The sequence below is a fragment of the Saccopteryx bilineata genome, chromosome 4, assembly GCF_036850765.1.
Source record: "Saccopteryx bilineata isolate mSacBil1 chromosome 4, mSacBil1_pri_phased_curated, whole genome shotgun sequence".
In the NCBI taxonomy this organism is placed as follows: Eukaryota; Metazoa; Chordata; class Mammalia; order Chiroptera; family Emballonuridae; genus Saccopteryx; species Saccopteryx bilineata.
The window spans coordinates 54,167,313-54,185,182 of NC_089493.1; the positions used below are offsets into that span (position 1 = coordinate 54,167,313).

Here is a 17,870-nt window from a genome sequence, read left to right on the forward strand (position 1 = left end):
TAGGAATATGGGGATATGCCATACACCACTCCTTTCCAGTAGTTTCTCATTCTTCCTTTGTTAATTCTCTAGGTCAGTATTTTAAAAATACTATTGACTGGTAAATCACCTTCTCTGTTAGATATATGTTTATGGTTTATTATATGTCCCACATTTCTCTTGTCGTGCTGCTTTCAGTTTGGAATGCTTATAAGCTGAATGCACACAAGATTAATTATGGACTTATTAATTAAAGACTTAATCAAGACATTTAAACAGCTTTATTGACATCTGATTCACATACAACACTATTTACTCATTTAAAATTAAAATGGCTTTTAATATATTCACAGAGTTGTGCAACCATCACCAAGTCAATTTTAGAACACTTCCATTATAGAAAAGAAAGTCTACATCCCTTATTTGTTACCCATCAACTCCCCCTTGCTCCCCAGCTCTGGGAAGCTACTGATCTACTTTCTATCTACAGACTTGCCAGTTCTGGACACTTCTTCTAAATGGAATCATATAGTATCTTGTCTGGTTTATTTCATTTAGCATCATGTTTTAAAGCTCCATCCATGATGCACTGTGTATCAGCACTTTATTACTTTTTAATTATCTGATATTCCATTGTATGGATATATAGCACATTTTATTTACTCATTAGTATGGACATTTGGATTGTTTCCACCTTTCAGCTATTATGAATAATGCTGTCATGAATGTGTGTGTATAAACTTTTCTGTGGGCATATGGTTTTATTTCTCTTGGCCTAAGAGTGGAATAGTTGGGTCACATGATAACTGTTTAATCTTTTGAGGAACTACAAGACTGTTTTCTAATGTGGCTGCACTAATTTATATTCACGCAGTATATAAGTTTTCCAGTTTCTCCACGTACTCATCAATACTTGGTCATCTTACTTATTATGGCCCTTCTAGTGGGTTTGAAGTTGTATCTCACTGTGGTTTGATTTACATTTTCTTGAGGCTAATAATATTGAGCATCTTTTAGTGTACTTAGAGGCTATTAGTATATCTTCTTTGGAGAACTGTCTATTCAGTTCCTTTGCCCATTTAAAAAATTTAAAGTCTAAAGGAAAAAAGTTTGCTTGCCCAGGACTTTTTTACTAATATATTATACAAATAATATTTTAGGCTATAAGAACCTAGCCCTCCAACCCTAGTAACCCCTGAGTCTTTGATGTAAACATCAGAGGCAAGCCAATTGGCTGAGTTGTCTTAAAATTGTTTATAGGTATTCTACCCAAAACTGCAGAAAATTTTCATGCATTGTGTATAGGAGAAAAAGGAATTGGATCCACCACTGGGGAACATCTCCATTTCAGAAGATGCCCATTACCTAGAATTGTTAAGAAATTTATGATTCAGGGTGGAGACTTGTCAAATCAGAATGGGACAGGTGGAGAAAGTATTTATGGTGAAAAGTTTGAAGATGAAAATGTCTATTGTAAGCATGACCAGGCAGGTTTATTGAGAATGGCAGAAGCAGGGTGCATTACAAATGGTTCTCAGTTCTTGGTCACAACAGTTCCAGCTTCTAATATGGGTGGGAAACATGTGGTATTCGGCCAAGTAATTAAAGGAATTCTGGAAAATGTAGAAGTGAAATGTGGAAAACTTGCCAAATTGTGCATTAGTACAGAATGTAGAGAACTGAAGTAAGGGGGTGATTGGGGAATGTTCCCAAAACATGGTTCTGGGAACAGTCATCCAGATTTCCCTGTGGATGCAGATATAGATATTTTTTTTCATCCTGTAGCACCAGTTCTGCTTACCAAAAGTGGCCCACTAGACACTCACATTTCATGCCTGGCTCCATGCGAGCAAGCTAGGCTTTTTATGCATTTAAAATTTGAGAATAGGCCCTAGCTGGTTGGCTCAGTGGTAGAGTGTTGTCCCTGCATATATATGTTCCAGTCAAGGCACACAAGAGAAGTCACCATCTGCTTCTCCACCCCTACTCCTCTCCCTTCTCTTTATCTCTCTCTCTCTTCCTCTCCCACAGACATGGCTCAGGTTGGAGCAAGTTGGGCATTGAGGGTGGCTCCATAGCCTGGTTCAGCTGCTGAAATAGCTCAGTTGCCAAGCAACGGAGCAACAGCCACAGATGGGTAGAACATCGCCCAGTAGGTGGTTTTCCTGGTGGATCCCAGTTGGGTTGAATGTGGGAGTCTGTCACTCTGCCTCCCGCTTCTCACTTAAGAAAAAAATAAAATAAAAATAAAGTCTGAGAATATATTGAGAATGTTTCGGCCCCAGGACCTCTAATCATTAACCTTACTGGGTAAAACTGTGTGCAGGTTTTTGCAAAGTCTGAGAGTGCCAGCTATCCTGAGGGAAACTTCTGAGGGAACTAGCTACTAGATGGTTGGATTAGTCTTTCACCCCTATACCCAGGTCAGATGATGAATTTGCATGGCAGGACCCCTAGGGACCTCCACCAGAGCTTCCTCTGGCTTCACCCTGCCCAGGCATAGTTCACCATCTTTCTGGTCCTAACACGTGCTCATGCTTCACCTCCTGGCACAGTGGACGGGGCAGGAGATGGGCCTGACAGGCTGTGGTGCGCCCTCGGTGACTGGAGAGGCCTGGGGATTCCGCCTCAGCGGGCAAGTGGCACTGGCCTTCACCTTCATAGTACCTGGGCGGCTTCAGTGCAAGCCCCTGACTTTCTCATGTGCAGATACAGATTTTAAAAATGTAGATAAAATATTAATAACAATACAAAAAAATGGAGTAACGTGTTTTAAACCCCAGAACTGGGAGATGGCCATTAAAAAATGTACAAAGGTTTTAAGATGTGTGGAAGGTTCAAAAGCTGTTAATGAGAAAGCAGATAGATCGAGGCCGCAACCTGTAACTTGAAGCTGCATGTTGAATATTGGTGCTTGTGAACTGAAGATGTTAAACTGGCAGGGAGCAACTGACAGTTGTTTGGAGGCTCTTGAAATAGACCCATCGAATACCAAAGCCCCGTCCTGTAGAGCTCAAGGATGCCAAGGTTTTAAAAGAACACAACCAAGCATTGGCTAATCTTAAGAAAGCTCAGGAGATAGCTCTGAAAGATAAGCTATCCAGGCAGAATTGCTGAAAGTCAAACAAAAGATAAAGAGAAGGGAGTGTAAGCTTAATAAGGAATTTAGTTCTGCTTAAATATTACACATAGATATATTAAGGCAATAAAAAAATTTAAGGGGTTTTGTGTATTATGTTTGATCCCTAGTGTGTTTCCTTTGATCCTTCAGTTCCCCATTGTTTATAGTTTAGGAACACTGATGTAAGCTCACTCTAAATAAAAGTGTTACAAAGTAAAAATATATGTAAAATAAATATAGGGAACTAGGAACTTTTTTTTTTTTGCATTTTTCTGAAGCTGGAAACAGGGAGAGACAGTCAGACAGACTCCCGCATGCGCCCGACCGGGATCCACCCGGCACGCCCACCAGGGGGCGACGCTCTGCCCATCCTGGGCGTCGCCATGTTGCGACCAGAGCCACTCTAGCGCCTGGGGCAGAGGCCACAGAGCCATCCCCAGCGCCCGGGCCATCTTTGCTCCAATGGAGCCTTGGCTGCGGGAGGGGAAGAGAGAGACAGAGAGGAAGGCGCGGCGGAGGGGTGGAGAAGCAAATGGGCGCGTCTCCTGTGTGCCCTGGCCGGGAATCGAACCCGGGTCCTCCAGCACGCTAGGCCGACGCTCTACCGCTGAGCCAACTGGCCAGGGCCAACTATTATTTTTTATAGATACTAGAGTCTAAAGTGATTAAAACTTTTACCAGTTACCAAGGGATCGGCTAGTATAAATAAATGGGAAAAGACTTTTAGACTGCTAATTCTTTTTTTTTTTATTATTTTCTTAAATTTTACTTTTTATTTGCTGTTTACATTCAATATTGTATTAGGTTCATGTGGCACCATATATAGGTATTATAATATTACCGACTATATTCCCTATGCTGTACTTTACATCCCTGGGACTACTTTGTGACTACCAATTTGTACTTCTCAATCCTTTTACCTTTTTCACCCCAGCCTCCAGCCTTCCGCCCCTCCCCTCTGGTAACCAGTGTAGACTGTGCTAATTCTTGTTGTTAGAACCTTTTCAGGCATAAAGAGCACTAGCACAGGTAACCCACAACTGCTGGTCTTGCTATATCCTGTGTGCCTTTTTAAATGCCTAAGTCTGAAAAAGTATCATGCTATTAAAGATGGTGATTTAAGTAGACTAGTAAGCTAATTATTTATTTAAGTCTTTTATAACTAGATTCCTTTCTTTCTTTTTTTAATAGATTATAGCTGTCATAGATAAGGAACTAATTCAGCCTTTTGAGATTCTGTTTGAAGGAGTTGAATATATTGCCAGAGCTGGATGGACTCCAGAGGGAAAATAGTGCGTATGTTAAATTGTCATTTCTTTATAAATAATTTAGGATTGAGAACTTTAGAAATGTCTATGCTTTTAGGTTTGCCTTTCAGTTAGAGTTGTGTGCACATGTAAATTTGCAGTGTAGCTATTTATGCACAAAGATTTTTTTTAGCTAAGTGAACTTCTGGATTTGTAATGCTATAGGCATAGGTGCATTGCATTTCAGTTGTTTCTTATTTATCCAGTCATGGTTTTAGTTATTTGTGGTTAAAATAGTATGACTTTAAGGCTCACATGTATGTGCATGTTTTTTTACTGTATAATTTAAGTAGAAATATTTATAGAGCCTTATGTGAAAATGATTACAAATAGTTCTGTGTCTAATGTAGACAAGAGTTTTACAAGGCTGGCATTTGTTGACGCTAAAGGGAGAAAACAATTTCAAAAGCCATCTGTGATTTTGGAATTTACAGAAAAGCACTTTAAAACACTATTTAAGCTTACCTTTTAAAAATAACAATAGAATACATTAATACTTTTAATAAGCCATTGTAAGGAATAATTTAACATATACTAAAGCAATTTTTTTATTCTGGTTACAGAAATAACTGATGGGTGCTAGGGGAGAGAGTAGGGGGATATTCATTTTCTAAGAGCTTGCTTTATTTTTGGTGCTTTTCTTTTATTGTTTAAATAGTGCTTGGTCCATTCTACTAGATCGCTCCCAAATTCGCCTACAGATAGTGTTGATCTCACCTGAATTATTTATCCCAGTGGAAGATGATGCCATGGAAAGACAGAGACTCATTGAGTCAGTGCCTGACTCTGTGACACCACTGATTATCTATGAAGAAACAACAGACATCTGGATAAATGTATGCCTTTTCTCCTTTATTTGGTTAAATATGTTCTCAGAATACTAAAGCAATGAAGTTTTATAGCAAACTATCAAAATGAATTTTTAAGTTCAAAGTAACCATCAATATTATTTGCTTAGTTTTAACATTTCAAAATAGAATGGTGGTCCTAGAATAATGAAATGGTCGTAGGTAGAAAGTAGATGCCATTGATGTGACATCTCCCTGGCTGCAGGTTTACTCTTGTTGTCACATCAGACATGGAAAACACAGCCTCATCAGTACTCTTGAGAGGACCAGAAGAGTCCTGTTTAGAAAATACTTTCTCTTTCTGTTGGCAAACTTATACCAAAATATACCAGTTTTGGGTTCAATTTTGCATTTTCCAATTTAGTGGAGAAAACTTAATATACAAAATAAAGTCCCCCTTTCTGAATATAAGCTTTATAAGATTCACTTAAAACAAACCTGTTTTCCCTTCAACTGTTAAGTTCAAAAAAATGTAAAAAAAAATTTTCCTCATCTTTTTTTCTTTTTTTTTTTATCAAGTGAGAGGCAGGGAGATGGAGAGGCAGTCTCCTTATATGCTCCCTGACCAGGATCCACCTGGCAACCCCCCTCCCAATCTGGGGCTGGTGTTCTGCCCATCTGGGGCCACTGAGGCAAGGCCATGGAGCCATCCTCAGTGACCAGGGCCAACTTGCTCCTTTGAGTGATGGCTGCAGGAAGGGAAAGGGAAGCAGAGGGAGGGGTAGAGAAGCAGATGGTTGCTTCTCCTGTGTGCCCTGACCGGGTATCAAAACTGGCACTTCCACATGCCAGGCCAATGCTCTGCCACTGAACCAACTGGCCAGGGCTTCCTCATCATTTCTGTAAGATCTATCTAAACAAGCTTCATGCCATGTTTCAAAAGATTACAGAAATGGTGAGTAAGAAAAAGGTTTTGGCATTTTTTTCTCCATTTGGAAATATTTATTTCTCAATGAATTAAGGCTTGAACTAAAGTAAGATAAATCTAAAAGGGCCAGGCAAAATCTATAATTGTAAATATACCACAGCCCCTAGCACTGACAGTTATTTATACTTCAGAGTATGTTTATCAAGTCTTTTTCTAGTCTAATTGAATTGTTTATGTAGTATTTCATTAATGTGTATAGTAAATTAAGCTATTCATTTTACAGATCCATGACATCTTTCATGTTTTCCCCCAAAGTCATGAAGATGAAATTGAATTTATTTTTGCCTCTGAATGCAAAACAGGTTTTCGGCATTTATATAAAATTACATCCATTTTAAAGGAGAGCAAGTATAAACGATCCAGTGGTGGGCTGCCTGCCCCAAGTAAGAAATCCTTTTTTACTTAAAAAAGAAACAATGTTGGGGGCAGAAGGTGGGAGGGGCAGGGTAATGTATTGTCTCTTTTGTACACTTTATAAGCATCAATTCTGCTTCATTAAACTCAATACATAAACTAAAATATAAATACATGCAGATGTAAAAACATAGGATAAAAGTGTTTTGCTTTGATTTACAAGTATGTTATTTTAATACTTGCAGTACCCTAATTGGAAAACTACATTGCAGGAGTTGAGTTGGCATCTACTCTACCATCTTGACTGTGCTCTGTAGGACAAAGTTCCTGATAGATATAGAAGAAACTGTTAATAGTGGGTAATCTCTGGGAAGTAGAATTGCTTATTTTTACTTTCTATTTTTGCCTTGACTATAATTTTTAATTTGCTTAAAGTGAGCCCGTATCATTCAGATATGAAAAGCTATTTTTAAAATGTCATATAGTTATTAGATATTTTTACATACTAGATTTTTTTTTTACTGTCACCATCTATACTGAAATTTATTTATAGTTTTAGCTCTTCAGATTGATATAATTATGTTGTCCAAAGTGAAATTAAATATTGTGTCAGCTGAAGTTAATTTGTCTTCAAAGAAAGATGGTTTTCATTTGGGCAATGTAATACAGAATGGATGTGTAAGCCTAGAAAAAGTGAAATAGTACATTGAAACCTTCTGGGTTTTTAAAATATTGAGTTATAGTTTTTGTTTTGGAATAGTAGGTACTTTACAATGTTGTTATATGCTTAACTGTTGTTTGTAACTTAACAGACTCAACAAAGCCATTTAAAAAAATTGTGGTAAAATAAACATAACAAAATTTACTGTTTTAACCATTTTTAAGTGTACAGTTTAATGGCATTAAGTATATTATTGTTATACAGCCATCACCACCATCTATCTTCAGAACTTTTTTCATCTTTCAAAACTGAAACTACCCAATGAATACCCGGTTTAACAGAAAATAACTCCTCATTCCTTCCTTCCCTTCAGCCCCTGGCAACCACTTCTGTATCTGTGAATTTGACTATTCTAGATACCTCATTCAAGTGTAATCAGATGGTATTTATGCTTTTATGATTGGCTTATATCATTTAGCATAAAGTTCTCAAGGTTTATCCATGTAGCATGTATCAGAAAATATTTCCTTTTTAAAACTAAATAATATTGCATTGTATTTATACGTCACATGTTGTTCATTCATTCATCTGTCCATGGACACTTGGTTAACTTCTTCCTTTTGGCTGTTGTGAATAATGCTACAGTGAACATGGGTGTACGGATATCTGTTTGAGACCTTGCTTTCAATTCTTTTGAGTATATACTCAAAAGTGAAATTGCTGGATTTTATGGTAATTCTGTTTTTAATATTTTGAGGAACCATCATAAGCTTCCATAGTTGCTATACCATTTTCTATTCCCATTAGCAGTGAACAAGTGTTCGAGTTTCTCCACATCTTTCCCAATACTTATTATTTTCTGGTATTGTTTTGTTTGGTTGTTTTGGTTTGGTTTTTGATAATAACCACCCTAGTGTGTGTGAAGTGGTATGGCATTATGGTTTTGATTTGCAGTTCCCTAGTGACTAGTGACATTGTGAATCTTTTTAAGTGTTTATTGGCCATTTGAATATCTTTGGAGAAGTGTCTGTTTTTAATCCTTCACCAAGTTTTTTTTGTTGTTTTTTTTTTTTTTTCTTATGGGAGAGACAGAGAGAGTCAGAGAGAGGGACAGACAGGAATGGAGAGAGATGAGAAGCATCAATCATCAGCTTCTCATTGCGACACCCTAGTTGTTCACTGATTGCTTTCTCATATATGCCTTGACTGGGGGGCCACAGCAGACTGAGTGACCCCTTGCTTGAGCCAGTGACCCTTGGTCCAAGCTGGTGAGCTTTGCTCAAACCCGATGAGCCCACGCTCAAGCTGGCGACCTCGGGGTCCCGAACCTGGGTCCTCCACATCCCAGTCTGACGTTCCATCCACTGTGCCACCGCCTGGTCAGGCTTTCACCAAGTTTTTAATTGGGTGAGCTGTTTAAATATATACGTAAGTAAATATATTTATATATTTATATTTTTAGAGAGCGAGAAAGGGAGAGAGAGCGAGCAAAACATCAAATTTGTTGTTCCACTTATTCATGCCATCATTGGTTGATTATTATTATTTTTATTTTTTATTTTTCTGGAGCTGGAAACGGTGAGGCAGTCAGACAGACTCCCGCATGCGCCCGACCGGGATCCACTCGGCACGCCCACCAGGGGGCGATGCTCTGCCCATCTGGGGCGTTGCTCTGTTGCAACCAGAGCCATTCTAGCACCTGAGGCAGAGACCATAGAGCCATCCCCAGCGCACGGGCCAGCCTTGCTCCAATGGAGCCTTGGCTGCGGGAGGGGAAGAGAGAGAAAGAGAGGAAGGAGAGGGGGAGGAGTGGAGAGACAGATAGGCGCCTCTCCTGTGTACCCTGGCCAGGAATCAAACCCGAGACTCCTGCATGCCAGACCGACGCTCTACCACTGAGCCAACCGGCCAGGGCCATTGGTTGATTCTTGTATGTGCCCTGACCAGGGGTCAAATCTGCCACCTTGGCATATCAGGACAGTACTCTAACCCAGTGGTCCCCAACCCCTGGGCCACGGACTTGTACTGTTCCGTGGGCCATTTGATACTGGTCCGTAGAGAAAGAATAAATAACTTACATTATTTTTGTTTTATTTATATTTAAGTCTGAATGATGTTTTATTTTTAAAAAATGACCAGATTGGCCTGACCTGTGGTGGCGCAGTGGGATAAAGCGTCGACCTGGAACACTGAGGTCGCCGGTTCGAAACCTTGGGCTTGCCTGGTCAAGGCACATATGGGAGTTGATGCTTCCTGCTCCTCCCCCTTCTCTCTCTCTGTCTCTCTCTCTCACTCCTCTCTCTCTAAAAAAAAAAAAAAAAAAAAAAAAAAAATGACCAGATTCCCTCTGTTACATCCATCTAAGACTCTCTCTTGATGCTTGTCTCGGTCACGTGATACATTTATCCGTCCCACCCTAAAGGCAGGTCCGTGAAAAATATTTTCTGACATTAAACCAGTCCGTGGCCCAAAAAAGGTTGGGACCACTGCTCTAACCAACTGAGCTAATTAATTGTCCAGGGCCTCAACATGGCCTTTTGTCTTAGGACTAGCAAAGTAAATGCTACCTATGACTTTATTCCTTTCCGTGGCCTAATTTTTTTAAAAAACAGGCAAGATCTTATATATCTAAGATGGAGAGTTTCTTCCATAAGAGCCTTAGTTTAACATCGCCCTTAGTGTCAAATTGTGCCTCCAGTCCCTCTGTTACTCAGAAATTAAATCCACTTATGGAGTTCCAGAAAGCATTATGATGAATACTCGTCAGAAAGCTGTGAATAATAGTTAATTAACCAAAAAACTTTGGGGACAGTAATAAAAAGATGGTAACTTAAAGAACTGATACCTCAGTAAATACTCATCTCAGAACACCTGGCCCTTGTTCCCTCTCAGTGACTATCTCTGGTCCCCTCAATTCATCTACTTCTTTCTCTTTCCCTCAGGTTTTTCTTAGTCTTTCTTCCTCCAAGTCTTCCTTCTTCTTTTTTCTTTTCTTTTGTTTTGTTTTTTGACAGAGTCAGAGAGGGACAGTAGAGACAGACAGGAAGGGAGAGAGGTGAGAAGCATCAATTCTTTGTTGTGACTCCTTAGTTGTTCATTGATTGCTTTCTCGTATGTGCCTTGACCGGGGGGCTATAGCAGAGTGAGTGATGCCTTGCTCAAGCCAGTGACCTTTGGGTTCAAGCCAGTGGCCATGGGGTCATGTCTATGATCCTGCACTCAAGCCAGCCCATGCTCAAGCCAGAGACCTCAGGTTTCGAACCTCTGTGTCCCAGTCCATTGCTCTATCCATGGCGCCACTGCCTGATCAGGCTGTTCTTCCTTTTTCTTAATGTCTACTTTATTTTCCTCCTCCTTTTTCTTAACTGGTTATAATGTGAAACAATTACAGTAATACTTGTGATATATATGTAAAATAGTGTTTTTTCCGGCCATCACATTTAAAGTATTAGGTTGAATTTTTGTATCTAAGGGAAAGAAAGTAAGTCCATTTTTTACATTTGAATGGGACTAGTTAAGACCCTGTACCATCTCATCATCTCAGCCTGTCTTCAACTGGCCCTTCCACAGCCATAGTTAACAGCAGCTAGGCAAAGAGGAATTGTTTTTGTTTTTTTTAACCTCTCTTTAAACCTTGAGGGAGCCTCACCTACCAAGACAGAATCTCATAAAGACAAATGGGGCACATGGGCATTTAATGTGGTAATACTCAACTTATTTCTGGCAAATGAAGAACAATTATATTAAAATTTTCTTCTTGTGGCTTTTTAAACTAGTCTGTTACATTTCTAGAAGAAATGCCTTATTGACCCATTAGATTTGTTTTTCTAACCAAAGGTCTACAAATGTAAGTACTTTTGAGTTCTTTTCTGTCTTTGCCATGAGAATCTATTGTGCTATTTTTACTTTATTTATATAGATCATTCCATTTTTCCAGAGTACTGTGAAGACTCAGAACTTGGTATTTTTTAAACTGTAGATCTTTTATATTTAAGGTGAAATTCATATAACATTAAAGTAACCATTTTAAATGAATAGTGGCATTTAGTATATTTAGTGCTGTGCAGTTAACACCTTTTACTAGTTCCCAGACATTTTCATTACCCAAGACGTAACTTGAAATTGTAATGTACCTTTTTGGAAAAGAAAAGAGTTTAAAATACTATTATTTATTGTTTCATTTGCTTATAATCTGGTATAAAGTGCTGAATTATAACTATATTTATCTTTAGGTGATTTCAAGTGTCCTGTCAAAGAAGAAATAGCAATTACCAGTGGTGAATGGGAAGTTCTTGGCCGGCATGGATCTAACGTATGTTCTTTAATTCTGCTGATATGTTTGGTCAACGTCTGCTATGCATATGCAGTACTAAAACTCAGTAGTACAACTTCATATGGCCCCCAGTGTTTTGAAAATACTAAGTTCAGGCCTAAAAGAACTCACGTTGTTGGAAAAGAAGAATCTTGGTTTAAATGATCAATCTCTCCCATTTTTTAGCCCTGGTATTAGATGTATACTGGTTATTACAGGTCACCATTTTCAAATATAGTGTTGCAACTTACTTAATAAGAGAGGGGCTAGTTCATACTTCTCAAGTCTAGTAGAAATGGTAAATTAAGATACAGTTTGAAAATCTTAAATCTCTTACAAACTACTTGTGTCATTTCTACATTAGAAATTACATTTACTACTTCTGAGGTAGTGATTCTCTTCCATTCACCTGTTTATCTTATCTCACAAATTTAAAGTTTCATTCGTCTATCTACAAAGAGTGATAGAAATTTATACAGAACGTTGATTGATAGGAAAAAGGAGGGAAATGTTTCACTCTCAGCATATAGCTTTCTGTGGTTATTTGTGAATTCTAATTTTTTTCTTTTGCCTTTCATAGTATCATATATTTGTTTCAGCTTTCAGTTAGATGGTCAGTTTCATGAGGTCTCCATCCTTTTTATGCGTGATACATGCAGTTAAGTTGATGTATCCTACCAGGATTTAGTGAAGACCTGTCATTTGCTCAAATTGATTCAGAGTTTTGTTGAAAGATAGTGTATTGGCTACTAAGAGAAGTCACTTGTTGTCCCCAAGGTGATTAGGGAGAAAAAAATGAAGATCCAGATCATAGGTTTGTTTTTGTTGGTAAAAACTATATAATATCATAGGCAACCTTTAAAGTCTAATTTACTCTGAGAATCTCACATGGCCTTTGGTTGTATATCCAAATAAATTTTTTTCTGTTTAGGGACCTTGGATGTTATTGTCAACTGAGAAAAATCTTATTGTGGAATTCTCAGTTTTGATAGGAAACGATTACACTAATGTAAACTTCATGTTATATAATTGTTGGATAATACCTAGGGAACCCCCAAAATTGTATTTATATAGATACGAACTTGATTAGGGCAACCTAAATGTCTTTCTACTACTTGCCATGATATGTGTCAACTTCTTTTTTATGTCATGCTTATTTATGTGCTGTGTTTATATCTCTTTCTTACTCCTGTTTCTCTCTATCCTTGCTTTCTTTAAGTTATCTTTTTTTCTCTACACTTGCCAGTGTCCTTATTCCCACTCAGATGTCTAATGGCAGTGATTAAGGATTTGAGACTGTTAAGCCTGTGTGCCCCTTCTTTGGGCTGGTTCTTACAGTGAGACCCATGGACCACCAGCAGTGCCTTTGTATCACCTGGAAACCTTTATAGAAATGCAGATTCTTGGGCCTGCCCCCGACCTCCTAAACCAGCATCTCTGGTGGTGGGAGTCAGCAATCAGTGTAACAGCTCCTCAAGTGATTCCAGTACTTCTAATTGAATAAAGTAGTTACTTGAAACAGAGAAAAGAACCATTAGAGTTGGCTGGGCTGGGGTGGGGGTGGGGGGACAGTAAGGAATTAAGCACTTATTTTTTCAATTTTGAAAGGCCTGATTCCCAACTCTAGGTCAAGGCAGAACCAGTCCCAGCCTTTTGCTCAGGTTAACACATACCTTTGAAGCTTCATGAATGTTTGTTCTGCCATTTCCTATCACTTGTATCCTTTCTGTATGTGTCATATACAGAATCTCAACTGTGTTTATTTTTGTATCCATGTGTTAAAAATATATCTGTGTTTTCTTTGGTCTGTTAAAAACTTGAATTTTATTAAACTTGTTTGAGTAGGCTGGTAAAAGATTTTTAAAAGAAACAATAAAACTCATTTGTTCAGAATCTTGTGATTTGAGGAGAGTATTAAGTGACTTCATCTGTGAATTTACTTGCAATTTTTTTGAGTTTTGAATGAAAATTTAAAAGATCTTATTTGGCCCTGATCAGTTGGCTCAGTGGTGGAGCATCGACCTGGCATGTGGAAGTCCTGGGTTTGATTCCTGACCAGGGCACACAAGAGAAGCACCCATGTGTTTCTCCATCCTTCCCCCTTTCCTTCCTCTCTATCTCTCTCTTCCCCTCCCGCAGCCAAGGCTCCACTGGAGCAAAGTTGGCCTGGGCACTGAGGACGGCCCCATGGCCTCTACCTCAAGTGCTAGAATAACTCCGATTGCAGCGAAACAACGCCGCAGATGGGCAGAGCATTGCCCCCTAGTGGGCATGCTGGGTGGATCCCGGTCAGGTGCATGTGGGAGTCTGTCTTTCTGCCTCTCCTCTTCTTACTTCAGAAAAATACAAAAAAATAATAAATAAAAGATCTTATCTATGTTTATTTATAAACTATACCAGTATTGAAACTGTGATTGAGTTGTTATTCTCCAACTCAATAGATAAAACACTTTTGCATATTTGTGCAAAAGACCAAAAAAGCACCAATTGAAACATATATAGGATGCTAAAATTAGACTGTTAAGTGTGCATGAATGGTTGACCTAAGCTGCAATACAGCCATTTTTTCTGTAGACAGATCTCATTTTAATGAAATAATTCTTATATCTTAAGAAAAGTATACATTCTAACCATATAGCAAATTCTACCAATTAGTGTGCAACTCTGGTGTTCTTTTTTCTCAGCTATAAGTCATAAACAAAATCAACAGGTTTATTAACATTTGTGGAATTTCTTTTTTTTAAAGGGCACAAGTCAAAGGGTGACTCAAATGATTCTGAATAAAATTGGGGATTGTTGATTGGTTACCAACCTTGCCAAGGTCCTACTACCACTGATTTTTGTTGTTGTTATTTTGGCAGATCCAGGTTGATGAAGTCAGAAAGCTGGTATATTTTGAAGGCACCAAAGATTCTCCTTTAGAACATCATCTGTATGTGGTCAGTTATGTAAACCCTGGAGAAGTAACAAGGCTGACTGACCATGGCTATTCCCACTCTTGCTGCATCAGCCGGGTATTAAGTCTTTGTATGAAAAGGGTTTCGTCATATAAAAAAACCTCTCCGGGAGCCCTGGCCAGTTGGCTCAGCGGTAGAGCGTCGGCCTAGCGTGCAGAGGACCCGGGTTCGATTCCCGGCCAGGGCACATAGGAGAAGCGCCCATTTGCTTCTCCACCCCTCCGCCGCGCCTTCCTCTCTGTCTCTCTCTTCCCCTCCCGCAGCCAAGGCTCCATTGGAGCAAAGATGGCCCGGGCGCTGGGGATGGCTCTGTGGCCTCTGCCCCAGGCGCTAGAGTGGCTCTGGTCGCAACATGGCGACACCCAGGAGGGTCGCAACATGGCGACGCCCAGGATGGGCAGAGCATAGCCCCCTGGTGGGCAGAGCGTCGCCCCCTGGTGGGCGTGCCGGGTGGATCCCGGTCGGGCGCATGCGGGAGTCTGTCTGTCTCTCCCTGTTTCCAGCTTCAGAAAAGTGCAAAAAAAAAAAAAAAAAAAAAAAAACCTCTCCGCATGTAGTACTTCTTTTGAGTAATATCAAAATTGGTGAAATTGGCCTGCAGAAGTCTGATTCTCTGAAGAAAAACTTTGAAAAATTTAGCCTTAACTTCAGCATTGTGTATGTACATAAACAGTCAGGCTCTTACACTCCTCCTGTGGCATCAGTGCAGGTGTAGTAGCAGATATCCTTTGTTACCTTTCCCTGGGGAAAAAGTAACTGTTTCTCCTTTCTCTAGCATTGTGACTTCTTTATAAGTAAGTACAGTAACCAGAAGAATCCACACTCTGTATCCCTTTACAAGCTATCAAGTCCTGAAGATGACCCAACTTGCAAAACAAAGGAATTTTGGGCCACCATTTTGGATTCAGCAGGTACTCATTTCCCTAAACCTGATCTTAAATAGGATTAGTACACTAGCATGCTAAAACCAGTGTAATAAGTCCATGTACCCATCGCTCACCACCGCCTGTTCCTGAGCTACTGGGTTTCTGATTGATGTCATCCCTCCTATTCTCTCAACTACCAAGTAATATAGGTTATCTCCCACTCTGGGCAGGAGCAGGTCTGGAAGGCCTTTTTGAAAATAGGATTAAAATAGTCAATATATTAGCCAGGAAACCATTTACTCACACATTGGGATGATTTCCCAGATAAACAAATGAACTTGAAGATAATGTACCCTGAACTAGTAATACTCTTTGAGCAGCAAAGCTGCTGCTCTAGGGAATAACCAGTTAGTATCTTAAACTTGTAAAGCACTTGCAATGGCCATTTTCATAAAAGGTAGAACACTTGTTCTTTATGGGAATGAAGAGTACTGTGAATTATCTATTTTTATTTTATTTTTTATCTTGTCATAGGGACAGACAGGAAGGGAGAGAGATGAGAAGCATTAATTCTTTGTAGTGGTACCTTACTTGTTCAGTGCTTTCTCATATGTGCCTTGATTGGGGGGCTACAGCAGACCAAGTGACTCCTTGCTCAAGTCAGCGACCTTGGGCTCAAGCTGGTGAGCCTTGCTCAAACTAGATGAGCCCGCACTCAAGCCAGGACTTTGGGGTTTCAAACCTGGGTCCTCTGTGTCCCAGTTCGATGCTCTGTCCACTGTGCCACTGCCTGGTCAGGCTGAATCATCTATTTTTAAAATGCTTGATTTTTAAACATAAAATATAGGCTAATTTTATGTGTCTTTTAGTCTACTATATCCCTTATTTTTTTCCTGTTTAGTATTTTCATGCATTAATATTTGCTAAAAGATTAAGAATTAGTATAAGCCCTGGCCAGGTAGCCCAGTTGGTTAGTGTCATCCTGATACACCAAGGTTGTAGGGTTGATCCCTGGTCAGGCACATAGAAGAATCAGCCAATGGGTACATAAATAAGTGGAACAACAAATTGATGTTTCTCTCTCTCCTCCCTCCCTTTTCTTCCTTCTCTCTCAAATCAATAAATAAAATTTTAAAAAAGTAGTATAACACAACACAGGGTATAGTGTGTGCTAGTGCGCAGAAGCAGAATATGTAACGTGATGATTTTTGCCTAAAATCTGTGTGTGTCATCCAATACAGAGACTTATGATAGGTCTGCATAGCTTTGGTAAACTGTGTTTTTATTTCTGAAATAGATAATTTGGTATGTTTATTAGGGTTTCTTTTTTAAAGATAAATTTTTTTGAAATGTGATTTTTTGCTTATCACCTGAAAGGGGGATGGTCGTTTATTTGTGTGTGAGGTTGTGGGTTTACTTTTGCCATGCTCTCAGATTGTTGAGCTCCCATAACTCTATCTCTTCTAGACTCTGTATATTATTCCTTTGCAGGTCCTCTTCCTGACTATACCCCTCCGGAAATTTTCTCTTTTGAAAGTACTACTGGATTTACATTGTATGGGATGCTTTACAAACCTCATGATCTACAACCTGGAAAAAAATACCCCACTGTGCTGTTCATATATGGTGGTCCTCAAGTGAGTATATTTTACTATATATTATATTTTTTATTTTATATATGTGTGTATATGTATATACAACTTTTTATGTGACTTGTTTTTTAAATGCCTTAGTTGTTTAAGTTAAGATTATTGTTGAGCCTCTACTGTTACTGACTCTGTCTTATGTTCTAATTTTTCAGTTTAGGAGTTAAGGAAGCTGGGTTTTGCTAGATGGCTAATTTGTAAATGTGTCAATTTCTTAATTTACATTAAGGACTGTAACTGTCGGAATGGAATATTCATGTCAAACACATAAATATGTTGTTTTCTATCTAAAGAAATTTGGGAAATGAAATTAAATAAATTTCTTAGTATATAAAAAGTCTTATCAGCTATATTTAGAAAGCCTTGGTAGCCTAATGAATTCCTCCTTTTCATTCTAAGGCTATATCTCTTAAGCAAACTAGAATACTTTTACTAGCGATTTAAGGCAACTGTTGTACTACTATTAAGCACTGTCACGTTTAACCTTGATTTTTCTCTTTATTAAATAGCATGTAAGTCAAGTAAATTTCATTGTCTGTCAGAGTATAGTATTTGGGGTAGGTGAATTAGTTAAATTGGTAATTTAAAAAAATGTTTATTCTTGATTATATGTCTTGTATTGAACCACTGAAGAAATTACACTGTTTTGATAATGTAATTCTTAAACTCAGTAAATATCCTTTATAATTATACCCAGTTATTTAGTATCTGAAAATAGTCTAGATTCCAAATCTTTCAAAAAATAAAAATAAAATAACTACAAGGCATAAAATATCAGTGATGATCTATATTGAGTTAAATCACTGTGTCATTGTTCAAATGTGATTCACATTTGTATTATAGTTATTTACACAAAAATCATGAAAAAGTTAAATTAGACTGCTGTTAAAA

The 17,870-nt window shown here is 38.6% G+C and overlaps 1 protein-coding gene and 1 pseudogene across 5 annotated transcripts in view; both read left to right on the top strand.

The window, feature by feature from the left end:
* DPP8 (dipeptidyl peptidase 8) overlaps positions 1-17,870 on the top strand; it is a 73,220-nt gene that overhangs the window by 35,167 nt on the left and 20,183 nt on the right. For all 5 annotated transcript variants that reach the window (XR_010731096.1, XM_066273492.1, XM_066273490.1 and 2 more), the window contains exons 10-16: positions 4,292-4,392; positions 5,066-5,243; positions 6,407-6,566; positions 11,431-11,510; positions 14,372-14,524; positions 15,243-15,378; positions 16,825-16,970. Coding sequence is in view for 4 of the 5 variants with exons in the window: in XM_066273492.1 (XP_066129589.1) it covers positions 4,292-4,392; positions 5,066-5,243; positions 6,407-6,566; positions 11,431-11,510; positions 14,372-14,524; positions 15,243-15,378; positions 16,825-16,970 (954 nt within the window). In the remaining variant the exon portion in view is untranslated. The remainder of the gene's footprint in view (positions 1-4,291; positions 4,393-5,065; positions 5,244-6,406; positions 6,567-11,430; positions 11,511-14,371; positions 14,525-15,242; positions 15,379-16,824; positions 16,971-17,870) is intronic.
* On the top strand, positions 701-3,158 carry LOC136333882 (peptidyl-prolyl cis-trans isomerase D-like; annotated as a pseudogene).